Source organism: Lampetra planeri, chromosome 32, assembly GCF_965212315.1.
Source record: "Lampetra planeri chromosome 32, kcLamPlan1.2.h2, whole genome shotgun sequence".
NCBI classification, from domain to species: domain Eukaryota; kingdom Metazoa; phylum Chordata; class Hyperoartia; order Petromyzontiformes; family Petromyzontidae; genus Lampetra; species Lampetra planeri.
This window is the reverse complement of record NC_136138.1, coordinates 1,361,911-1,388,837: the sequence shown is the minus strand read 5'-3', so window position 1 is coordinate 1,388,837 and position 26,927 is coordinate 1,361,911. Positions and strand designations below refer to the sequence as shown.

At 48.2% G+C, this 26,927-nt stretch overlaps 1 protein-coding gene across 8 annotated transcripts in view; it reads left to right on the top strand.

Moving 5' to 3' along the window:
- The window catches only part of SEMA3F (semaphorin 3F), a 377,495-nt gene that overhangs the window by 159,256 nt on the left and 191,312 nt on the right, over positions 1–26,927 (top strand). The window contains exon 1 of one of the 8 annotated variants that reach the window (XM_078609411.1): positions 2,428–2,586. The exons of the other annotated variants lie outside the window; for them this stretch is intronic. Within the exon in view, the coding sequence (XP_078465537.1) occupies positions 2,443–2,586 (144 nt within the window). The 5' untranslated portion in view covers positions 2,428–2,442. Of the gene's footprint in view, positions 1–2,427; positions 2,587–26,927 lie in introns of those variants that run through there. 8 annotated transcript variants of the gene reach the window in all.

Below are 26,927 nucleotides of genomic sequence, written 5' to 3'. Positions count from 1 at the left end.
TTATACGCGGCCGGATGCAGGTGAGACAGAGTGGAGGTCCCTTTATCTTGTCCACGACATCAGCCCGTCCCCTATACGTCTATCAGTGATCTTACTCATGTCCGCAGTCTTGCGGACATTAGCTAGGGTCGTGTGTGGTTAAGAAGAGTAATATACTCGTGAGAATAGGGTTTCCTATTTTTTTCTGGCAACAAACAGGTGTTAAGATGTTAAAACACCAAACTGAAACATTTTACAAGGAATCATGTCTGCTTTAACCACAATGCTTGTGGTCAGAATGCAAACAAAAAACATACTCTGATAATACATGCATTGTCATTGAAACTGATTGGTCCACACCAGAGACAGCTTTCTTTTGAGCCCCGTCTCAAAACGGTGTTAGACCAGAAGACACTATTCTCATATTTTGGTACTGGCAAAGGAAGTCCCATGATATAATATCATCGTATTAAGTTAGACAACAGCGCATCGAAGACACGCAAAAGGAAACATTTTTTTAGGTCAAACTCTGTATTTTTCACTTAAGCAGAGATTAATTTATTACCTGCACAGGTATTTTTTCAGTCACTAGATTTTGGTAAGATTGATCCTTAACGCCCCTTGATGCTCGTATCTTACGTGCAGCTACATCGGAGAGCAGTGCTTTCTGCTTAGGTGCCAATAATTTTGCATATTTATTTGGAAGGAGAAGAAAAATGTTAAATAGCTCCGCAAAAATAAACTCAGGAACGTGTGCGCAGTTTACGGCTGATGGTCATAAAATAATTACAGTGTACACTGAAATATGCATCCTAGATAAAGCAACACAGACTTCAGAAAGTAACCGTCTATGCATTGGCTGTCAATTCATAAACTGACAGCCCTGGGCCAGTGGTAGCAATTCCACATTCGCATCGCAGGGACATTATGTCCGATATTGACTTCCTGCGCAAAATGGAATTCAGATATTCAACCCCAAAGTGGAGGTGGGGAACCCAGTTCCTTGGGTTTCAATCTCAGCCACGGCCCCCCTTTCACAAATCCAAACTGACCAACATGACCAACTATACTAAACTAATGTATTTTGCCAGGTAATGGCCACTAAGCTATGCCGCTCTTTGTCAGAAGCGACCTGGCCACAAACGATAGCTCAACGAAGTGGCTTATCGTGGGGAAATGTTTAGCAGCTAAATACTCTAAACGCGTGATGTTGATTCTGAATGTGGAGGGAAAAACCGGAGGCCCCGGAGAAAAATCCACGCGACCACGGAGAGAGACGCAAACTCCAAGTATACAGCAGGCGTCAGGATGTCACCCACGACCTCCTGCATACCAGGCGAGGAAGTAAACATCAAACAACTCCCATGACTGATACACACGCTGTGGGGAGGCCATCATCTTGCAGTGGATTGACATTTGGCTGTAACTTATTATAATTGTTATTGCTAATTCTAGAGGAGCGATGGTCACGGTTGGTGCTGATCGGTATTAGAGCCGCTGTGGTTCACACTCTCTCTAGTCATCTCACCTGATGGCACCGAATACAATTCACTTGTTAATGGAAACCGATTAAATGTATAGATTCTAATTGAACTGCTTACCATGAAAATACAATATCAAATGCAATGCACAGTGCCTGCTATTTGTCCGGCATTCGCTCTTGCGTTTCAGACAATTTAAGTACCGTTATATATGTAACCTATTAAAGGCACTTTAGGCTATTTATATCTGACATTAAAGGCTCTTTAGCCACTTAATATACTTTCCGGCATGTATGTCCCACTTCGCGGCTATAAAAAGTCTCTTGTTAGTGTTTTATGGCTATGAGGGCAACATTATGAAAGTGGATGTTGTTGCAATCTATAGGCCGATATCCTTGTTTGGCGGCGCGCTTGTTAAACAGGCAAAAGCCGATTGCATTAGGGGCGTCGACGCGTGCCCAGGAATAGCGGGCGGCGTGCAGCCCGCGCCGCGATGGCCCCCTGCACTCTGCACTCTTCCTGTGCCGCTTCGCGTCCCCACGCTCGGCACGGACGATTCGCAGAATCCTTGTCATTCTTCCCTCTTGCTGCCCCCTTCCTCCCAACCCTCCCCCCCCGCGCGCCTGGCGTGGGCCCGGCTCCTGGGGCAAGGGGCGCCCCCATGGCGAGGAGATGTTAACTACCTCGCCTGGTGTGCAGGAGGTCGTGGGTTTGGTCGATCCCGACCCTGACGCCTGCTGCTGCTGTATATTTGGAGTTGGCGGTGTCTCTCTCCCGGTGGTCGCGTGGATTTTTATCAAAATCCTCCGGGTTTCCTCCTCCACATTTAGAATCAACATCACGCGTTTAGAGTATTTGGCTGCCATGCATTTCCACATGAGCTATCATTTGTGGCCAGATCGCTTATAAAACAGAGCTGCATAGCTCAGTTGACCTCACCTGGTAAAATACATTAAAAACAATTGCTTAGTTTTTGAATGAAATGGGGCCTTCCCTGTCCAATGTCCCCTCTCTTCTCAGCCCGGCGCCTGAGCCCCCCCCCCCATGCCCTGGGAACCGCGGCGCAGTTGCACCGCCTGCGTACTCAATAGCTCTGCCAGCCATCATTCATTCTACGAACGTACAGGTAGATCGCATGCATGTCTAGCCGCGTTTCTTTTTACACACGCCAGCACAGTGCACGTGAGCCAGGCCATTCCAAATCAATGTCGCGGCGTCGTGTGAGAGAGAGAGCACTCTGCTTCAACGATTGTGAAATGCAGCGCATACTCGGGAAACCTCCACTGTCTGTTCACGACACTCGCATTCACTGATTGAGGCCAGCCATGCCCCCCATGTTCCTTCAACCTACTTTCCCGACGCGCTCTGCCAGTCACGGCACCTCCAGGGAGTGATATTATTATTATTAAATATGAATATTTCCCCGAGTTCCGAGGAATAACTGATATGGAATATTACCTCCGCAGTAAGTGAGATTTGTCCGAAACTGACTTTACAAACTTGCATTAACTCGTTTGAATTAAGAGTAAAATCATCAAACGTTGCTCAAATACTGCATGCTGGGTATACACGACACAGTGCGGCATTGAATACACTATTTCTTTTGTAAAGGAGCTTTAGATAATCATGTTAATAGGCGGGCAGTCTTAGTATGAATTACAAGTAATATTCAAATTGGGAATTCACAAAGTAATACATGTTGACAATTGCATGACTTCGCAAAGGCCTGTGGATGATGAGGCGTGACACGACATTCACTTTGCAACAGAGGACATTCCACAGTGGTTTCCAGCAACATCGCTAAGTGGCTGTGCGAAACAAATTGCAAACCTCCTGTTGTTCAAGCTCGCCTATTCCTGAACGAATTTGCTCCACTGAGCTTTACAGCCGCTCCCAGAGATATGGAGCGTTCTGCATTGGGGGGTGGGGGGTAATTCAGTGCCATGCATTCCATATATATTTAATATCTTTACTCATTTTTCCCAAAAGTAATTTCATGCTGCCAACCGTTCCAAAGAACATTAGGGTTGCTTATCCATCAACACCCACTGTGTATTTTTTGTTGTTGCAGAATTTTGACAGCCATGAACTCTAACCCCCGTCAGAAACATTACCTGTCTAATGTACGCGTCCCGTCCACGTCGTCGGTGGGTCTGGAACGTGAGCCCCGGCGCAGGCATGGGAAAAACATTAGCGCTCATCGCCGCAGTCGACGATGATGGAAACAGCTCACTCTCGCCAACCATCCATTATGACCACGACTCGCAAACGAATTTTCATGACACTTTGGGGACCAAGTGAAATGCCTTTACCGCCACATGTGGAAACGAACGCCCCGGTTAGACGCTGACATAATTCACCATTTCACCTCAGAAGCATTCGTGGGATTGAAACTGTTTCGTGTCCCTCGTGAAGGACCGGCAGTGGCAAGGGAGTCCGCTGCTGTGGAAGCGGGGTTCGTGGGTCACGTTGGCGCCACCGTGGCCTGGCACACTCGGGGTGGCACGAGGGGTGATGTTGCAGTGGTCGGCTGTTGGGTGGCAATGTCGAGGGTTGTCCCCTCAGGAGTGTGGCCTTTTTCCCAGGTGCTAAACGTTTCCTCCGCGTGAAAACACCCATTAAGGATTTGACCCAACATTACAAATGCAGACACTTTATGATAAAGAGTCTTAGAGAATGTAAAAAAAAAACCTAATATTTTCTTTTCTTTTGGATGTTCAACAGTAGCGTCGAGCAAAAAACCCCGCTCACAACTCAGTGCGTAACATTTTATTTCGGATTACGAAATTGGATAATGGTCTAATCTCTTATTGCCTTCTAGTCCAATTAGACCTCATGTGGTGAGAGAAATTGGAGGTTCGCCGCCATTCTTCTATCCACTGTGCAAAAGTAGGACAGTTTAAAATATTATTTACAACTATAAATATAATCGCAATCTGATTCGAAGAATAATTTCCATTCCTTTGTCAATATACCGCTCGATGAAGGCTTCCCGGCAACGTCGGTGATGGGGTCGTTTGACTGTACTTCAACCACGCGTGGCCAGTATGGGTTCATAAAGAGGGACATGGGCGCAGGGCCAGTTTAGATAAATCTCGCCACTGACGGCAGCCGTGGTCTTCACCTTGAACACTGCGAGCAGGTCACCCGATGACGCACGTGCGTGTGTGTGTGTGTCTGTGTGTGTGTGTCTGTGTGTGTGTGTCTGTGTGTGTGTGTCTGTGTGTGTATGTGTCTGTGTGTGTGTGTCTGTGTGTGTGTGTCTGTGTGTGTGTGTGTCTGTGTGTCTGTGTGTCTGTGTGTTTCTGTGTGTGTGTCTGTGTGTGTGTGTGTCTGTGTGTGTCTGTGTGTCTGTGTGTGTCTGTGTGTCTGCTCATTCCCTCTTCTGCGAAGTGCCATTTTTCTCCCAATTCAACAAAGACGTGACGGGGAGTTGTAATTTCAGACTGATCCTGCTCAACTTGTCACATTTAACGGCTTGTTTTAATAACAAGAGGAGGCAACCCAATAGTTTAGCTGCTGGCTGGAGAAAAGCTTAGCTAACGTGTGCCCGAGGGGGCATGAGTAACCAAACCTGCCAATGTCTCCCCTCCTCCCGCCCCTTGAATAATTACGCGAGGCTGCTGGAACAATTGTTTGCAAATCACACCGGGCGGGGATTGAGGCCCACGCGTTTGCGACCACATCGATGCACACATTAAGTGCCTCGTTTCATCTGTCACCTGGCGAAAGCTTTTAAAAGGTAAAAGGGCGACGAGGTCTTCTGGTGCCCTGCGAAAATGAATTAATCACCGCTCGATTTGGAGTTACTTAGAGAAGCGGTAGGGGAGGGGGTCAATGTTTAAACCGGTGCTATCAAACGCAGGACGTGTTTATTTGTTCTCCCTCCAGGATTTTAACCTGGGGAGAAGTATGGACCAACGGAGTGTGTGTGGGGGGTAATGAGGCAAATGGGGGGGGGGCAGCACCTGGGTGGGTGGGCGGGGACCTCCTCGCTGATGGGCCACAGTGTGGCTGGTGAATGCAGGGCCACACGAGGAGGAGACCTCGCACGCACGCTGCAGGCGCATGTCATCCAGAGCAGTGCTTCTTCTTCTTAACCTGGTGTGCGTCTCGCACCCACAGGGCGTGCGAGATGCCCTTTCTGGGGGTAGCGAGACACGGCCAGATTTTTTTTAGAAAGTAATTATCGAAACACAAATTAAGCACGGGCACGTAAGTACAACATCCTTTTTTTTCCATGAAACCCCGACGTAGTTAGTAACATTGTACATTTCTCTTGACGATTGAGAACGAACGGGGTGCATGCTGCAGTAAAGGTGAAGAACCGCCGACCTAGACTCATGTGACAATGCTTTCTCTTCAGCCTCTCTGAACACACAAACTTTGACAATCCGCATGCCCAACCGATGCTTGTGCCCATAAACATCGTTGATTTTCGTGTTTGTGCTTCGTTCGCCGGCGTTTGACTTTTCGCACGACGCTATAAAAGCGTCCGGCGGCGATGCTCCATTAGACGACGCGAAACCACGCAGAGAGATTTGTCTTGAATAATGCGCGCTGGAGAATTTCCTCTGACGTACTTTTCCATCGCTGGCGTAAACACATTCAAATGTCAGAATGCGCCATCGCGTGTGCCGCGTGCTCACGCCGCGGTGGTCGACGTCTCCCGGTTGCCGTGAGCGCATGGAGGCATATCGCGGGTCAGCTCTGCCTGGCGCGCACTGCCACGGCGTGCAACGCATGCCTCTCATGGCTTTAGCGCTCGCCCCTTTTGAAGGCGCTGCTTACCAGAGATAGCCAATGTTGGGGAAAGGTGTCTGTTGATTCTCCACAAGAAAAAAAATAAAAAGCCTGCAGCGACGGGTGGCTTGTTCGCACAGACAGGTACACTAAAAATAAGGCAGCTTAGTTATGCTCCAGGCTATAATTGGGAGCAAAGAAGGAGTCCACGATATAGATGGAGATAGTTGGTGGAGAGACACCACTGGATCCAGGTGATCAACTGTGTGGAAAGGTGAGTGAGCGTAAGGTCGGAGTATTTTTGGAAAACCGGCTCTGATCACAAAAAGCAAGATACCAATGAGCCTCGATGGGAGAGACCCGCGGTGTGAGGAGGAGACGCGTGGAGGTGTGCGCGCTGGGAATTAGATTGAGCGACAGAGAAGCGATGGCTCGGCAATCAATGCAAGTCAGAGACACCACAGTTGGGATCGTGGCCAGGGGTCAACACGAACGGACAGAGAGTGGCAGCTCGAAGGGAGCGCGCTGCGGAGATGGAGCCATGATATCGGTGTGTGTGTGTGCGTTGTGCAGGAGCTAGATGGATTGCTGAGGTATGGCCGATGCCTTTCATCCAGCAGCGGACAGATCATGGTTGACGGCGATGACTCTCATACACAATTGATGTGTTGCTGCGTCGGGGAGAGCAGTTGAGCAGCGGAATGTGCTCTTCGCTGGGAACCTGATTCCTGGTCACGGCTAGAACATCAATGGCATGTCATATCTAAACCAGTTCTGGGCCCTGCAAGGTGGATATATGTGAACTACCTCGCCTGGTATACAGCGAGTCGTGGGTTCGATCCCGACCCTGACGCCTGCTGCATATTTGGAGTTTCCGTGTCTCTCTCCCCGTGGTGGTGATTTTCCTCCGGGTCCTCCGGTTGCTCCCTCCGCATTTTAATCAACGCGCGTTTGGAGCATTTGGCTGCTGCTATAAATAGCCACGTGATAACCAACTTCGTTGAGCTATCATTTGTGGCCAGGTTGCTTCTGAAAAAGAGCTACAAAGCTCAGTGGGCCTTCACTGGTAAATAAAAAAACATGTTTATAGTTTAATAGCATAGTCAAACCACCCGCATGAGCAATTCGACATTTGGAGGCTTTCATCTACGACTCGATTGACAAAGGGCTTCAAAATAAATACAAACTGTGTGTGTGCGTCACAAGTTTACATTAATGGCGAGGCATTGGCGTAATCATCATAACGAGATGCTGCTATGTGCAGGAACTCGCACGCCACGTGGCCCGCAGAGACTTCACTACATCTGGCAAAATTTATCTTTGAAACGAGCGGTTCAAAGGATTCACAGGAAATCAAAAGCCAGCCCCGCTGTCTTTATCACGAGTCAATTAACTGCGTGTGGGTGGACACTGTTAGTCATCCTGCTTCACAAAGCGATGTGGTACCGCGTTCCTCAACCTGCTGCTGCACGCCAGATGCCAACGTGCTGCAGTTATTTCACTGCACTGCTGAATGCAGAGGCCACAGCAGCGTCCCCACCGGTCCCTCTCTCTCGGTGGGTGTTTGCGAGTATCTGCGTAAAAAAAAAAAACATCCACCGCAACGGCTAGAGCTCTGTGTTATAATTGCAGCAATATGGATATCGGTTTAATTGGCCACGTGTCCTGTCCTTTGGGCTTCCCCTTTGTTGATGTTTCCTAGAAATCTAAATGTACCGTGTGGTGATGGGCTGGTCCAGCGCATTTCCATAGCCCGTCGTGCACCTTCAACACCCCTGGGTCTCCCTGCTCCGCGGGGCCGATGCCGCCGTGATGCCTCCCTCTTCTTGCACGGCTCGTCACACGCAGGCGCAATGTCCCGGGGACATTCCCACCCTGCCATAATACCTGAGTGGGCTTTGCCTGGTAGGATGGGGATGGTTTCGTTGAATTTGTGCGCTCTTTGACGATTGCTTGTGTTGCGATCGAAACGTCGTAGTTTTTTGTTATTTTCTTTGAACCTATCTACGTGACTTTGCCGAAAGACCCAAGAATATGAATTCCTGCAGTCACGAAAGCTTTAAGTCAAGATTTGTACGTTTTTAGTTGATTTGTTGGCCTTACATGTCCTTTGTACTTCTACCGTGTGCTTGCATTGATTGGTGTCGTAACGCTCTTACACCGCCCCGACTGGACATCTGTGAAAAAGAGATTTGAAGCTCATCGGATTCCTCCGACAGTATAAATAAATAAATAAATACATAACTAAATAAATATTCTCCATTCTGATTATCCCAAGGATTTTCGAGTTGAGCCCAGGCCAAAGGCCTGCTGGGTAGCAGCAGCAGTGTCATTGATTGCTACTCCCTTTGACAAGGCCAGCCCTGGAACCAATCATGACATCATGGGGTCACTGGCAATGAGACACTTGTGCGGTGACATCACTCACCTCGCTAAACCACTTGGATTTGTTTAACAAAAGAGGAAAATAAAATTGTTTTATTTTATCTCAGCACGGTCCATCGTTTATTTGTGGTTACCCTTTGCTCAGTCGAAAACACAGCGTGTGATTTTTTTTCACACTGCATCCTGACCGCCAACACCAGCCGTGTTTAGACTCCCTCCCGGTGAGTTGAGGGCTCCCAGCGTCGAACACTCGTCCTCAGGGGGGTTGGGAAGAGAGGAGGAGGGTGAAGGGCTGCAGGAATGGGATGGCTGCACCAAGGCCGGCTCGCAGTGTGTGGGATGAGAGGCTTGACACACTGCAGGCAACCGGCGTGGCCTTGGCCTCACAACAAACCACTGACTGTGCTTACCAAGGCAGGAACACCTCACTGTGCTGATAAGCTCCATTTCGTCGGGAAATTGGTGAGAAAAATTTAGTTTTTTATTCAGCAATGATTTCATTGCTGAGAGATGCTGGTGACTTGGGGTGGCCTTCATCCAGCAGTGGATCGGCCATGGCCAACGATGACGGTGGCGACGAATTTTTGAAATCCCAATTGTTGAGCGAGCGAAGGAGGTGACGGTGGCATCAGCCCACTCATCCTGCGCTTTCTCTCCCGGTGGAGAGGCGCGGCGCGGCACTGATTCACAACACCGCTGGTGACCTGGTCCACTTCAGTCGGCATGGGCCACATTTTTTGCCGACCGATCTGGGGAGCCGCTGTTGGCGAGCGCGCTGCTATGGCTGGCACAGCGCGTGAAGCGTTGCTCGTCACAACCACGCCCGCCGCGTTTTGTCTTGCCAGCCACTGGGATTCCTTGGCAGGCTGTGGTTCACGGGCTAAGGCGGCCACAAAAGGTAATGTTGGTGTGCATTAGGAGTGGGTCTCGTGGCTGCCATGAGAGTTGGGCAGAGAGAGGAGACGTGAACTTGAACGATCTTGAGCAGCGACTGATGAAATCGGCACATTTCCCCCGCCTGTTTTTCACCTCGAGTGGGAACGTTTTCACCGAGTAGGGCAGGTAGCAATGTGTTTAAATATAGCACAGATGCCGTGCACCGCACCGATGTGGCGTGAATGAGTAAAGCAGTCGAGTGATGAGTTAAATTGCAAGGGACATACGTTTGCGGGGATATGCGTGCGTCTGAATACCGTTCTCTGTCACTCACAACCTCAGCATGCTACGTAGAGTCTTGATTTTATTTCAAGTCACACATTCCGGCATGTGTTTGTGAGATCCACCTCCCTGCTGCGAATACGTGTGCGTGATGCTATTATAAAGATCTATTTGATCTTTCAGTGCCACTGAAATGGCCGTAGTCTAAAAAAATATTGGTCCCATAAAACGCACATGGGCAGATAGTTACGTCACGTAAGTATTATTTATCAATTTCGTAAAATTATATTACATTTGCATTTTAATGTTTCGTTGTCTGTGTTTGATAAAATGACTCCACGTTTAACTGGCTTTGAAATGCTTTTGCTTTTAATTATGGTGCAAAATTAATAATCCATCATATTTTTTTTGGGTTATATCGGGCAAATATAAACGTATCGTTAAACCCACCACCAGCAGCCAGAATTGTTAAGAAATCCCCCTGTTTCAGTCTTAAACAGAGGGGTTAAATTTGAATTCTCTTTTATATTAATTAAAATCCAGGTGACAAACTCACAATTTCTGAAATGTAATTAACATTTGAACACGTGTTTTTTTAAGAATGAAAAAGATGCGTAGGAAGGTGTGAACATTTAAGTTAGCGAAAGGTTGACATATTTATACAGGTTGCATATGCGCGTTGCGTACATATATGTTTATACAGCTGTGGGAGAGACTACTAAACCAAGCAAGAATCTACTTTAAATCTATTAAATGTCCATTAACTTTTCCCCCACATGTGGAAAGATAAAAAAAAAAATTACGTTTTCCAAAACGCAGGGACACTCGGCGTTTTGGGAGTGAGAGCTGATTCGTAGATCGGAGGGAAAAGATGTATCGGCGAACATCTGCTGACATTCGACGTGAAGCCAAAAGCCCTTGATTGCCGCAGATTGCTGGGAGCCTGCGAGCTTCCTTCACGAGGCCGGGGGGGAGAACAAACAACGTCGAGCCGACGGGCAGATGTGTGTCCTGGATGGGGAGCGGGCGGGGGGGGGTCTCAGCAGCCACACAACGAGTCACGTGACCACGGCGAGAGCACGTGGGCCGCGGCTGGGATTGTGACCGGTCCAAAAATTGTCACCTTCCTGGAGGAGGGCGGCTGCGAGCGGCAGAAGAGCCACCGGGGTTTCGGGGTAATTGGGGCATTATTTTCAGCAAACTGCTTGGGTGTTAAGGCCACCCCACCACTCCCTCCCCACCACTCACCTCCCCACCCCTCCACTCCCAAGGCAGTTGGGTGGAGGAGGTAAAGGGCGAGTGGGGGAGGATGCTGTCGGGGAGTGTTGCTGGGGTCGGTTTGGAGAGGTGTGCAGGAAGTATTCGGTGGAAATGATTTGGTCTTGGGAAGTGACTGTCATGTTTTCTCCTCGTCTGCTCGTGTAGAGACACGTATTTCTACGCAAACCCTGAATGTGACATGGGACAGAATGCTTCCGCTGCGAATCCCTCTAATGCGTAAATGGAATGATCTCTCAATGTTATCCACCAACTTCGTATTCATTTTCCCATGAGCTACAGAATATAATTGGCGTCATTCACTCTTTTACTATTGGAGCACCACGGTGGCTAGGAGATGTAAACTCCCTCGCCTGGTATAGAGGAGGTCGTGGGTTCGATCCCGACCCTGACGCCTGCTGTTTATTTCGAGTTTGCGTGTCTCTCTCTCTCCCTGTGGTCGCGTGGATTTTTCTCCGGGTCCTCCGGTTTTTCCCTCCACATTCAGAATCAACATCGTGCTTTCAGAGTATTTGGCTGCTATACATGTCCACATGATGATAAGCCACTTCGTTGAGCTATCATTTGTGGCCTGGTCTCTTCTGAAAAAGAGCTACATAGCTCAGTTGGGCCTTACCTAGCAAAATAAAATAAAAAGTTGAGTTCAGTTGCCTCAAATCCATGCTTTGCAAGCAATGATCTCTGATTCAATTTCCTTCACTGTGTCCTGCAATACACACTGCGTTCCCTTTGAGCGTCACCTACACTGCTCGTTCTCGTGGGAACTACCTCTTATCCTTATCATTAAAAACATATTCTGTATGATGAGAACAAAAATAGATGTGTATATATTATATTGCTTCTGCAGCTACATTGTTCACTCTTCGAGTTAACTTCCTGCATCTACGTTATAATCTAGTGCCAATTGCTGCCCATTAAATAGATTCGTCCGCACGATGTACAACCCTCTCGCAAACCGAGCGTGCAGAGCGATATCTGTTTGATGCTGCTGTGTACACACTCGCACATCTCTTTATGCCCCAGTCTATCTGGCCAACATGCACACACGAGGTCAGGCACTCTTAATGAGGGTGGATGGGTTCCCACTGCGCTGACTCGAGTAATACAACTCCATCTGCAATGAGGCATTAGCTCATGCTGAGTTTTTTTTTTTCCTGATTTGAGTTATTATAACAAAGATAATGATAGAAAAAAGCTTCACTTAGTCTCACGATTCCGTTTCAGAGAAATCCTGCAATTTTGGACGTTTTGGCCAATTTCCGTGAACGAGCGTTTTGAGTGCACGAACTGATGGAGTCGTGAACCAACTCCACCCCCACCTCGTTTGAACGTTTCTCTTCAGGGAAGCCGCTGTCCACAACAGGCAACCACAGCAAACAAAAACACGCATCCCTCATTTACACACGACTGTTGAACCGAGAGTGCCTCTTCTCACGTGAAGTTGCGTGACTACACTCACAAGTGATGCTCTCTGTATTACAGAGAACATAGCATCAATTCCTATGCTCAGACTCAGCTGCTGATGTCCGGAAACTTGCAGTTTTGTTGATAACCTCATACATATAAGAACTTTAACCCTACCCCGAACTCAGTACAATGCTGGACGAATGTTGCCCCCGTGTCACTGCGACCGTGGGGCTTGTTGGCCACATTCCATCAACATCCTTCACATCTTCTGATCTCTAACTGCTCAGCACTGCCAGGTCTGGGTTGCGCTCTTTTGGTGATCGGTGCTTTTGTTAGCGTGGCACCCAAGCTATGGAGCGCCGTGCCACTTGAAGTCAGGCAATCGGAGTCGGTAGATAGATGCAAGTCTGCTTTGACAACCCAATCTCTATGAAGTGGCCTTCCATTTTCAGTTCGGTCGGTTGGCCCTGGGCTCTGTTTTTGTTTCCTGATTTTCATGCATTGCGCATTGGGGTCCTAGGATGGAATGCGCCTCGTACATTTGGATTATTATTATTATTACACTTCACCACACTGGTCAGTGCAGGTTGGTGAAGTGGGGGGCGGGGGGGGGGATGCAGGGCTGGTGTCGATGTCCACCCATCATGGACGTCACGTGTGCCTGGGACACAGCCACAGAAGGAAGTTATACTACATTTTAAATCTGAGCACGTGTTTGCCGTGATTACAACAACAACAAATGAGCTAAACATCCTGGGCAATTCTCCCTCCCCCCCTAAATCTATCATCAAGAATGTCCACACGGATTGTGAACGGTGAAAGCATACGTCGGCATGTCTGAGCGGAACAATCTGCACCACGTGCATGGGCCCCCGACGGTGCCCCCCAAGGCTTAGATGGCAAAAGCCCGTGCATGGGCACGTCGCTTGCGGAGTGCGACGCGGGGAGACTCGCGTGTCCGCGCTGCTTGGCGACTCTCGCCGCACGGCATCGCTCATCCCGCGAGTTCACAATTCGGCGTTTCGTAAGATTCGGACGCCTCTCAAATGGGCTTCGAAGGAACGGCTGCGTGACGCACTCTGCGTCGGTGATGCTGCGAGTTGTCGTTGCCAAACTGAGCTACGGTCAAGAATTAGCCAACGTCATCATCGATTGACTCGGACAGTGGATTCCAACCTTTCTAGAGCCATGGACAGTCACGGTCAACCCACCGATGTTTAGCCGGCCGTCATGCGCAAATAATGTTATTTTCTAAATTAAAACGACTCTAAATGGCCGTGTCTGCAACCGTCCCACGGACCGCTTACCGCTGCCTTGCGGAGCCTCCGGCAGAGTTCCGTGAACCACAGTTTGGGAACTGCTGGAATGGAGGTTCCAAAATATTAATTTGATATCTCGTAAAAGTGGAAATCGACTGCAAGTGTCTCCCTGACTAATTGGGCATTGGGGCAGCATTCATTGACATTGTTGGCCGTGAGCCAGTCACAGCAATTCCACGTTAGCATGCTGGGGACCAGTCGCGCTCCCCACAGGGTTGTCACTCGCTTCATTACCACCGGAGATATGATGGATACATTGATCGCAGATGGAGTGGCGGGGGGATTTGAACTCACGGTAAATCCAGTCGTGTAGCATCACCCAATGCAGAGTGTGGAGCTCTCGGCATTGCTATGCGGAGACCTTAAGAAATGTTCTTTATCCCTACGCTCATTCAGCGCACGCATCAGCAAAGGAGTTTGAAACGCGGGCAGTCGATTATCAGGTTTCTTGCGAGAGGGGGGGGGGGATGCACGAAGCTCCAACTTCTTCCATTACCTTCTAGCCAGTGTGGAAGAGAAGGGCATCGCCTCTCCATAACGAGGTGAACATATTCATGCAGTGGTGTGGTGGCCACTAATGAGTAGGAGTTGGCCTTGACCTCTTTACCCGCTCATGAACAATTCCCATAGCGCAGCGTGGGGGAGAGGTGGTGCAGTGGTTTGTGCACTGTGCTATGAACCCGGTAACCTGGGTATGTACGGACGTTGAACTTCCTTTGCACCCTACGCAGCCAACCGTGCTAATCGGAGGTGCGGGGGAAGGACAACAAACTAAACACAAAGAGCAGTTCTAGAGAAAAGAGTTTTCAATCTACATTTTAAAAATGCATAGCTCCAGTAACTTCCTAATATTGGAGGGAAGAGCATTCCAGACGGCCGCGGAAGCGCATCTGAAAGGGCCTCTGAAAGCAAGGCCCGGGTGTTATTCCCGGCCATTTGCTAACCATTGGCAGCGAGTGGTATCTGAAGCAGTCAAAATAGTGCGAAGTTGAAGTGTGTGAAAGTGATGGCAATTATAAATCCATCTGCACATTCCGGCATGCCAGTGTCCTGTAAAGGTCACGGCGGGTGAGTGCCTCTCCACTGGACGAAAGTCCCCGTTGACAGACGCGATATCAGCATTGCTCGCGCGAGCCATCTCATAAACGGCATGGCTTTATTATCCTTGGCATGGGGCATGTCAGCACGTGTTATTTGACAATTTGCTCACTTATAAATGGTTGGCGAGAATATTTGACATAACACGCAGTGAGCCTCACCGAAAAAAATATATATATACACACCCCTTAACAAAATCACTCGGCAGACCCGGGGCTGTTGCTCAACACACGTCTGTGGCGATATGAAGTCACCGCGGACACAAAAATGACAAAATTTAGCTTAAAGGGTCCCACGGCTTTGTGAGCATGCTCACAACAACACGAGAGTGGTGATTGGTATTCGAGGGTGCTGACCTTGAGGCCCTGTCGGAACCCCCCTTGGAGTGAACTCCTCACGAAGAAACTCGCCGAGAAAAACTCACACGGTCGGCTTGATGCTGGTGGGGTGGAGGCGTCGAAGAAGAAGAATTGAGACAGACTCCTGAGTGAGACAGACAGGCACCTGCAGGTACCAGCGGTGCCTCCTGGGGTTGGTGGTGCATCCGGCAGTCCTCGTGACCTTTGCCCACGTGGTGCTTTGTGTTCTTTCACGTGCGTGAGGTTCCTCCAAGCACTCGGGTTTCCTCCCACATACAACAACACAGCAGCAGCAGCAGCAGCAGCTAAACAACATTTTGCTCTCGAAGGAATTTTGCCTAACATCCCTACGCAGGAGGACTCTCGTGAAGAAGAAAAACACGACTCGGGCATTCCTCCAACAACAAGAAAATATAAGAAACATGAAACATTGAAAACTCCAAAGAGGGTGTCGCCATGTATGGTGGCGCACGGCATTGAGCCCTTTGTGTGCGCACGTCACGCACAGGTCGACGGAGCGATCGGCTCGCGCATCGTGCGCAGCGGTGAAGCCGGGCGCGCGAGTTGAACGCCGTCCGGGGTCGCGAGTGCCACGGGGCGTGCCGTGGGGAAATGTCAGCGGTGTCATTTGCGCGCTACGCCACGGTACCAAAAAACACGATGCTGCGCACGTGCGTGCGTTAACCTTCACTTCAAACGGTGGACATTCGTCGTCGTCATTTCTTTTGTAGGTGGGGGACTTTAACGTTCATGTCAATGGCAGGTGTATGTTGGCAAACGTACGTGGGCAAAATGGCGTGGCCAAAAGTGAGAGTGCGTTTTTAGATAAATAAAGATCCTGTGCCTCAATGGACAGGTGGGTTGTGTTTAATGAATTGCACGTTTTGGCGAAAAAAACGCAGGTGTTCGCAGCCACTATGCCATTCGTCGTTGATTTCTTTCTTGGGTCAGGCCACGTATTCAATCCGACAAATTCTCTCATGAACAACCCTCCACCACCCGACGTAGCCAAACTAATCGCCACCTGTGCGCAAGCGTTTAACACACCGGTGGATATTGTTTCAGCTCGCTGGTGACCTGAAGAAATAACCCCGCAACCAACTTTTAGCGATGTGCTAAACGTGGCCAACATTGCAATTACTGAAACTAAAACTATTTTTATTCAACCAGGTAAGGCCCACTGAGATATATATAGAGATATTTTCAAGAAGCAACCTGCCTACAAATTATAGCCGAGCGAAGTGGCTTATCACGTGTAAATTTACAGCAGTCAAATACTATAAACGCGTGACGTTGATTCTACATGCGGAGGTAAAAACCGGAGGACCCGGAAAAAAAAGCCACACGACCACAGGGAGAACATGCAAACTACACATTTACAGGCGTCAAGGTTGGGATCAAAAGCCACGACCTCCTGTATACCTGGCGAGGTAGCTAACATCTCGCCACCGTGGCAGCCGCTGACAAGGTCACGTCTAATATTCACAATGCCTGATTGTGTTCGCGTCGTTTTGTCCGAATTGCACCGCCTTTGTTGCCCGCCGGCCGCACCTGTTGCACGCACATTTGGAGGAATGCACGGCAGGCTACCTGACCTCTTCACAAATCAACACCGCGTCTGGGTTACCTTTTTTTGCACGCGCGCTGACGTCATCGGGTTGTAAAATAGTTCCTCATTTTTATGAAAGAATTGTAATTCATAACAAGAGTGGAGGACATCTCTACGCACACTATGCTCCTTTTCACCTAAGAGTCTAATTCACGTGTTGGCAAAAGGGCAGTTCTTGTTAAAATTACTATGTGGTGGGAAAACTGCAATGCTGAGGTATTTTGACAATGATAACACAGTGAACGACTTTTATCAAAACACGATCCGCGTGGTCAATGTGATCACGTGCCAGGGCATAGCGCGTGTTTTAGGCATGGGGCTGTGAAGTGTCCATGAGATGGCACTGCAGCGATGGGCTTCAATAGATTGAGTCTATCTTGTGGATTGCATCTATCCGTGTGGAGCTGACGGTTAACCCCCCCCCCCCGCCCACTTGGTCAGACATCCCAATACACGACCCTCCTGACAGTGTCTCGAGACTCAGCAAGTGTTTCCAGTAGCGTGATGATAATTCGCAGTATATACATCACCATCAGCCATCATCTATTAACTATTTTTATTTTACCGGGTAAGGCCCACTGAGCTGCATAGCTCTTTTTCAGAAGTGACCTGGCCACAAATGATAGCCCAACGAAGTGGCTTATTGTGCAGAAATGTATCGCAGCCAAACACATTTCTCAATATGGTGGGAAAGACTTGGAGGACCCGGAGAAAAATCCACACGACCACGGGGAGAACATTCACACTCCAAACATACAGGCGTCAGGGTTGGGATCGAACCCACGCCCTCCTGTAAACCAGGCGAGGTAGTCAACATTTGACCACTGCGCACGCTCAACTATCCCCGTTGAAAGAAGACCCTCCCGAGCCGTCAACACCCGTCACGGTTTCACGACGCAATGTTCCGTCTCGCTCTGGCACACGCAAGCTCATCCCACTGCTCCACTTTCTCCGTGAACGTCGTCGTCGTCTCGGGCGTGTTCCTTCCTTTGGCTGTCGCTCCATTGTAAGCCTCGACCACCAAGCCTTCACCCTCCTTCCCACGACGGGTCCTGCCCAAGCCCACACCGACTCTTCTCCGTAGTCGATATGATGCCTCGCAGCTTGGTGGCTAAGCAGTGCTGTTCTGTTAGTGCGCGCAGCCGCTCACGCGTTGTGCTCTATTGTCTCAGGGAAGTTAGGGAACCTGTGGACTGGGACGAACTCTGCGAGGTTTCGTTCAATTTTTCACGTTTATTTTCTTTTATCTGTCAAATTAACAAGATAAATGCTTAATGTCCGTTATAAACGCTCTTCAGCATTGCACATCGAGTGAACCCCAGCTTCCCCCTGCGTTTCATACAGGAGTGGTTTAAACCAATAAACTAAATGTGTACTACTATATGCTACTATTGGCCAAGACTAATTAGAGAATCTATCGAAATTTAAAGATAGCTACCGCCTTCGTGCTGCGTGGAAGCAAATCATCAAATAATACATCATTTAAATGCATGCCTACAACGGGCAGCGTACTTCAATAGGGATTACCGTTGGTACGGCTATGTTAATACACACAATAGACATAAGGCTAAGTTAAAATGATTTGCATAATGCACATGCATAATGTACGTCGACTCAGTAATCACCCCCCCCCCCCACTTTGCGCAAGAGCGCAGAAGCGTGGTCACCACATCTACGCTACGCCTCTATATAAGGAACGAAACAGGTGGACTTCTCCACAAATCTGGCTGTCGCCTGATGAAGCTAGTTCTAATTACTGGCGAAACGTCGTACTCAGATTCTAAATTTTGTGGCTTGGCTCTCCAACACACCGGTTAGTGCTGCACGAGTGACGAATTGGCCACGTTCTGTTTACGCGACAACCCTTACTAGTTGGCTGTGTCGGGTGGTGGTGGGTTTTAACGACACATTTATATATTTACGCGATCTAACCCAAAAAACCTCTGTTATGGAGTATCTGTTTACAATGTTGTTATTTGTGAAATAATATCTTCGGTGTTGTGTATATTTAACGAAGATGTAGTCCAATGTTTAGTGGCTTCCTGCTGAACTGAGCATGTAGACAGCGCACATCTCCTGTTTACAGCGTGGTGGAAATTCCATATTCCTACGGCAGGAGTGAGACTTTTCACAGCACAACCACAAAGTGGGCCTCACTTTACCGTGTTGTGCTGAGTCAAAACCCAACCAGGATTCGAACTCACACTCCTTAGGGTCGCGAGCCTCTCGGTATTCAGCTGAGCCACTTGGCATGCTGTAAAACTGCAGTGCTCTTTCGTTGACTAATTTAATGTGCACATACCAACAGCCCTATGTGCTGGTAGGGGTACCCGGACAGGTGGTAGGACACGTCGGCGGGTACACTGTCCCAGATCCACCACTGACTTCCCCCGTGACCATCGCCCAGCTGAGCGCGTTACGTGCAGAGTTCATGTGAACTAAGTTCATGTGAACTAAGTTCACGTGAACTCAGTAGAATGCATCGCGCGATGTTTACCTTCCGTGTATTTTGTTTTCGTCCGTCAAAGTTGCGGCTCACAGTGTTTATTTTGAACAACCACACAACGCAATGCAGAATTATTATTATTTTTTCTTCTCTCACGGTAAACATTCGTTTCCTGCCAAACCCGCACGCATTTACGGTGATCGCGTCCTCTGTGCGCAGCGTGCAGAATGGAGATGCCTGAGAGATGGATAATTTCAATATGTAGTTGTCCTGTGAATAATAGTAAGCGTCTGGACCCGCAGAAGAGTTATTTTAAACACTGAAATATATTTTTTGTCAAGTTTTAAATAATAATATGAAGGCACATCATCTGTTGCTCACGAGTGCACGTGCATTTCGGTTGCTTAATTCGTGCTACGGATCGTACAATAGTTATTTTGTGAACAAACTTCATGTCCGATGTTGTTTTTCTCTCTATCGGCACTGGGCATGTGACCGTATTTTGCTGCTACCCACAATGCCGCTCTCACGTAATCCTGGGCCTTTTATCCAGCGCTTTCTGTCAATCCAATCCGAATGTTCTTTGACCTCTCAAATGGAAGACAGCGAGTTGGACATCTTGACTCGGCCCTACATCTGGACTGAATGATGTGCACGAGGATTGTGGGTTCCATACATTTACAATTAGAGCGGGCAGTTATTTCAAAGCCAGTGATGTTCAAGCATGTCACTGAATCACTTGATTGTTACCTAAGGTGGACTGAAAATGTCTTCATTATTGCACCAAAATATCCTCATTTACAAAGTAAAAAGGATTGCTATTGTATATACAAAAAAACACACACCAAACTTCGAATTCAGGAATAATGTATGGATGTTGAACTTCTTTCGTACCCTACGCAGCCAACCGTGCTAATTGGAGGTGTGGGAAGGTGAAAGAAGAGTACTGTCTATTGAGATGATGATAATTCTCTGTTGACCTGCATGTGCAAAAACACCCTTCTATGCACGCTTCCAAAGTTGTAGGCAACAATTTACGTTGCCATTGTAGCCATAGCCAATGTAATCTGGATAACATTTCAAACTCGGGACAGAGTAACAACAGATGCCGAGGGCATCTGGAGTACCACAGGCTCAGGACCTCTGCAAAATCAGCCCTGACATCTCATTGTGTTGCTCAAGTGCCCTTTTGTAGCGGGCTCTACTCTACACGTGTCCGGGATGCCCCCTCTATAGGCAGTTCCAGATTTACTCAGTGTGGCCATATTTACCACTTAAAAGGGGGCTTTGAATGTGTGTGTGCTTTCCTTCCCCCTCTCTCTCTCTCTCCCGCCCTTTTAAACGAGCCACAGTAAAATTGTCAGCAGCAATGTCAGGTGAAGTCAGCCGCCATTTTAACCGATCTCAGATGTTTATTTGGGAGCTCGCTTAAAGCAAACCCAGCACACGCCTGTGGAACAACACGTACAAGATTGAATGCACGTACAATACAAGCCGCGCAGTCCATTGAACCTTTGCCTAGCCCCGAAGGCATTCGTCTCAGAATAGGGGGAGGGTTCAAACTTCAAAGGGGCCCCACTTTTCGACGGTTCCCCGGAGCCAGTGTGCAAGGATTGTCACCCGCGGCGCTGAGAACGGTGCCAGAGATTCGGTGGTTCTGGAGGGCACGTTCGGAGCTCGTGCGCTCATTTCTATGCCACATTGCTGACACAACCACGCCTGTATACATTGCACCCAGTGCTGAATCGAGTCACCTGGACACGACTGGTATCTGGGTAAACTGCCTCCTATACCTAATGTACACAAGACTTGTCAAGCTCACGGTAAATCAAAAAAAATGTACGTATGTATGTTGAACTTCTTCTGCACCAACCATGCTAATCGGAGGTGCAGGGGAAGGGCAACAAACTAATCATAAACTTTTTATAAAGAAATTAGTTTATTCAATCTTGATTTTAAAGTGCATAGCTCCAATGGCTTCCTAAATTTGTTTTGCTTATCAAATTTTCCACGTTCATTTGCAAAAACGGATTCAAATAAACGTTAAACACTATAAAAAACAATATTTGGAAGCCTTAATTTTCTACCCGGAGTAGTTTACTATAAAATAAGTGAGCGATATTCAGCATTTAGAGGATAAACAAATGCAAAAATGCCAACTGGAAATGTTCCAAGGGTTTGGAAAATCAGATGGGTTTTTTTTCAGATGAAAATACCAGTGTACATGCGTTATAAGCTAGCATACCACCAGTTCCAAAGTCATTTATCTTTGTCGTGTTGCATGGCCTCTTTCCTGCTGTCAATTATTTGCGGAATAAACACCTCATTCCAGACCAAAACATCACACCTCCTGGCTTTGCCATTCCTCGAAGGCAGTGGCGGTACCATCAACCGCATCTGAACATCAACAGGCCGATGTACATGCACATCTCCTTCATGAATGTAGAATTAAAGACGCAAGCCACAGCGGTGCGATCGTGGGTCCATGCGACCCCCAGATATGGACCACGCAGTGAACCACCCCTTCAACGGAGGGCGACGAAGAGCCAAACGACACGAACTCTCTCCTGAAGCCCCCTCGTGGCTGGCGGACCTCCACGTTGGCATTCACCTCCTGAACGTATTGCCGTCCGCAGGAATATAATGTCACTATTTTACCGACAAAACTTCCCATAATTCATGGAGACTCGAAGCACATCAACTGGGAAGAACAATAAAATTAAATAAAGCAACAACCGCCCCCCCCGACCTCCCAAAACGTCGCCACGCAAAGCCAACGGAATTCAAAGTGCCTGAGATGCTTTATGGTGGCATTTTGGAATGAATACTGGTTGTGACACCAGAATAATAATAAAATATATATACTTGGCTGCCCTGTCTGGGTGTAACGACAGCGTTTGGCAGAGCTCACGATGGCCACACCAGAAATCCATGGGAAGCATTCAAAAGAGACAAACATGAATTAAGTACGCCCGTGTACTATGCTTGCAGTCAGCAATGATCCCTTATCCTGAATGTTGAGTAACTGATGTACGCAGCCTGGGTTAACACACGGCGCCCGCAGGTGCTCACAGCTTGCGTTAGTTACATCGTGTAAGCTTGCGGTGTCTGTAAGTGATAATATAAAGGTCGCAGTATTTTCACCAAACAAACTAGAGTTGTGGCTGGCCAATAAAATAGCAATTTGCTATGAATGTTGCGCTCCACGAGACAGGCAACTTGCTGCACCGAATATCCCGCGTTCAACGAGGCCAAAAGTAAATGACGCCCTCAATGTAGCCCTGGCCATTCTGAATTGCCCATTGTCGTGTTAGCGTCCAACGCTGTGGAATGAGTGCATTGCAATACGTGATCAATGCTGTACCCAATGCAGTCTTTTCATTGAGTGGTGCAGTACAGGACTCAGTCATCCCTCCCCATCCCCACCTCTAAATGAGCATTGCCTGGTGCTCATTTCTGCTGGTGGCCCCTGGGGCTCTGGAAGACATTCCACATTCCTGCGGTGGAGGAGTCAGCCTCTCCATAAGTACAACCGCTGATAGTACGCGGTTTACTTATTACAACTTGTTACTTTGATTACCACCGGTCTGTGCCATGATAATAATAATAATGCAATTTATAATGCGGGCCAATTTGCGGACGTAACGGCCGCAACTCAGAGGCGCGGAGCCAAGCTCAGAGTCACTCGAAAGCACGTGGTTGTAGAGGTGAGTTTTTAAGCGTCTCTTGAAGGAGACGATTGAGGTGATGCTGCGAATGTGCAGAGGGATGATGGCGTTCCAGACTGTTGGGGCAGTCACCGAGAAGCGGCGCATAGCCGTGACCATCCCGGATCTTGGTATCAAGAGGAGGTCGTGAGTCGCACTGCCAAGGCATCTTCCGTGTGCTGAGCTGCAACGCTGTAATTATAATATATATTGGGGGACACACATCCCCCCCCAATATTCAAATATGCTAAAAATGTCCCCCCCAATATATTGCTATAAAATACATTTCTGTTTAAATGATTGTGGTTATGGTTGTACTTTATTAATCCCAATCTCTGCCATTACATACAATGAAACAAGAAAAGGCCAAAAAGAAAAAACAGAGCAATGTAATACAATACACTATTAGACATTATTGTAAAAAATAAATAAAAAGTCCATCCTATGGGTTAGTGATTTTTTTGAATTTTTTTAGGCAGGAAATGGCAGGTAATTTGTTTTCAAATTTAGATTTTTTTTCTGGGAGGGAGACCCCCAGACCCCCTGGAAGATTTGGTCCCCCCCAATGTTGACTCCATGGATACGGCCTTGCTGTGCTGCAAGTTGTCAATAATGAAGAGAGGTACGGGGGGAGGCAGATGTGAAGGCATGATGACAGTGTTCCGCATATAACAGGGATTTCCCCAGCAGCAGCAGCAGCCATTGTCAATTCGATTTGACAAATCCAGCTCGTAGGTGCAAACCTCCATCATCTCTTTCGACCAGTGGCCATCACCGTGGTCGCGAGACGTGTCCCGGCTCCAGCCCACTTGCTCCTCTGAGCGGTTGCAAGGATGCGTTTCACCTCCAGATGTCGGACAGCCCATGGCCAGGGTGTTATCGTGTATGTGCCAATACGCTGAAAAGGTCCTGCAATTTACAGATATTCTCATCTTTTATTCTACATGTGCTTTAAGCATCATTCCCATTTAATGTTTTTCACCTGTATTTTAAATATATTTTTTGTGACGTGGGAAACAAAACGCATTAATTAAACACTATCACCTGGAAACCATTATGATATCATGTAAAGCAGAGCGTTGTGTTTCATGTGGGGCGGTTAATGGACATCTCCAATGAATTATTCCCCTGACTGCTGCCAAATTGCCTGCAGAGGCAAACTGCTCCATCTCATGGAGGTCGTGTTATTTAATTATTATTTTTATCACGCACTGCAGTCGTGCATCATATATCGGGATACCATTTCAATATCTATTGAAGTTAATTCTTGTGCATTTTAGTTACTCGCATTAACAAGAAAGCTAAATTAGTTATTGAGAAACATTGTAACGAAAGCGACTACGATTCTTCACGTGTGAACTCTGGGAATATATGAATGTATTCACTGGGTAAGCATGATTATTCCCGTAATTGTGGAGAAGATAAGTCACGAAAACATTTCAACTGCTTTCATACATCTGTCTCTGCGCATGCAACTGAACTCGTGCAATGACAGAGAGGTGACAACGGTGTTTCGCGTTTTTAAAAATTGCCAGCCAGCGTGTTGCCTGGTGGGTTACAATCAGTGCCGGATTATCCTAGTAGCACAAGTAGCCACACACGCTACAGGGCCCCGCGCTAAATGCTTTCAAACTATCAATTCCGGTTCAGTGATTCTGCACTTGCTCTATTACTATAGTACTATACCGCCTTCAACTTTTATGAACGACTGGGCGTTTAAGGTTAGCGATTTGTCGTATTATCTGGCTGTATAGCAAATGAAAAAATACAATTACTTGCCTATGCAAGTAAAACAATGTTTGTTTGAATAGTTACGTGTTTATTTAGGGCTCCTTCATAACATATGCTACAGGCCCCGCACTCGCTTCATCCAGGCCCTGGTTACAATCCGCAAGCCGCTGGCCTTGATGCTCAAGGCAGCGCACAGCCGCCACCGTGAAACCCTCGATGGCGACCGCAAAGCAGACGGAGAGCACACGGGGAACACAGACGAGAGCACCACACGGAACCTTCGTCTCGGCGGCGCGTTCTGCTGTCATGATTTGTTCTTACACCCCCCCCCGCACCCCCCCCCCTTAAAAGAAAAGCACATTGCCGCAAAATATAACAAAAATGCCGATTTTCCCGTTTCCGTTCAAATTCACACCCGCGATCTCCCGGGACGCGTGGTGTTGTGCTTTCTCAAACTCATAATGAGATTTGAGTGTTTCCTAGAAATGTCTTGCCATACTTCATTCAAACGCAACCCGTAGCATTAACCGCGGAATGGGTAATAGCCCCTTAGTTTGCTCAAAATCTCTAGACTTTGCCGTGGCACGGAGCCAGCCGGGCCTCTGCTGTTGGTGGCGAAGGCCCTCTGGAATACTAATGATGATGATGCCCCGGCCGCCGAGATTCGTGGGGGTAACGTGGAGGATAACTCGTCTCTGGCGGCGTGAGGCCTCCGCTGGTCTGTGGGAGTGCGAGCGCAACGGCTGACAGCTCGGACGCGTTCAGCGTTGATCAGCGCAGTCCGTCTCTGCGTAGTCTGATCACCCCCCCACCATCACCACCATCACCGCCGCAGCCTTCGAGCCGTTCCGCGGCATCGCTCGGTTGTTGTGGCCTGCAAGGGGTCGTGTTGAGGCCTGCGAGGGGTCGTGTTGAGGCCTGCGAGGGGTCGTGTTGAGGCCTGTACGGCACGCGCGCACGAATGCCCCTGAGCCCTCTCGAGCATGCGAGACACGCACTGACCTTAATTTGTCACGGAATACTTGTGCATATTAGGCAAAAAGATAGGGCACCTAAATAATCTGCTGCCCTACTACATTTGAAATAGACATGTATGACGATTCCTCCATTAGTTATCAATGGTAAGTGTGTCTGTTGAACTTCTTTCGCACCGTACGTCACCAACCGTGCTCATCGGAGGTGCGGTGGAAGGACAACAAACTAAACACAAAAAGGAGTTCGAAAGAAATTAGTTTTCAAATGGTTGCAGAATATGTTTCACCCACAATTTACCCTTTGCACGTGTTGCATTTTACGGGTGAATATTGGTAAATATCCTCGTAAATAAATCCTTGTTAAAGCCACATTTTAACACAAGGGTCACCTTTTAGCATTGGAACTTTGTCCCAGGTACTCATTCGTCTAAGTGCATTTTTCAAAGTGTCAGCGACCCAATTACCTCCCAGAGCAGGCAAGTGCGCAACATGCCGTGTCATCGCGCAGCGTCATTATTGTGTTCGACGGATTGAAAGTGAAAGGAATAAAGTGGAGCAAGCCCGATATTCCCGGTTTTATTTTTCCTGCAAATTGGCCCCAGATGGTGTTGTGCAATGCGCACACGGGGACCTCCCTCGCTCCGCACTCGGCCCTCCCCCATCTCCCAGACAAATGACTGCAAACCCCTCCACGCGTGGCTCACACGTTGCAATTCACACGAAATCACCTTAATAAGTTATATATATATATAAAATCCCCCACAAGATTGCTGAGCACAGGCCCAAAACGGCAAATGGACAGGCAGCAAACAGCGCTCGCGTCACATTTGAAAAAGATTCAGAGTTACAACGCGTCGATTGAATCGAGCAAAGGTTCTTGCAAAGAGCTTTGGCGAAAAGGAAAAAGCTTATGGGAGAGAATTCCAAAGTCGGGCAGTGCAAGGGAAGAAGCAGAGAAAGAGAGAAGAGTCGTGCTCTGCAGTGTGGTGGTAGGTGAGTTGGTGAGTGGGTGAGTGAGTGAGTGGGGGAGTGAGTGGAGTGAGTAGGTGAGTGAATGAGTGAGTCGGTGGGTGAGTGAATGAATGAATGGGTGGGTGGGGGAGTGAGCGGAGTGAGTAGGTGAGCGAATGAGTAAGTCGGTGGGTGAGTCTGTGGGTGAGTGAATGAGTGAATGGGTGGCTGAGTGATTGGGTGAGTGAGTGAGTGATTGGGTGAGTGAGTGGGTAAGTGAGTGGGTTAGCCTGGTAGACCGA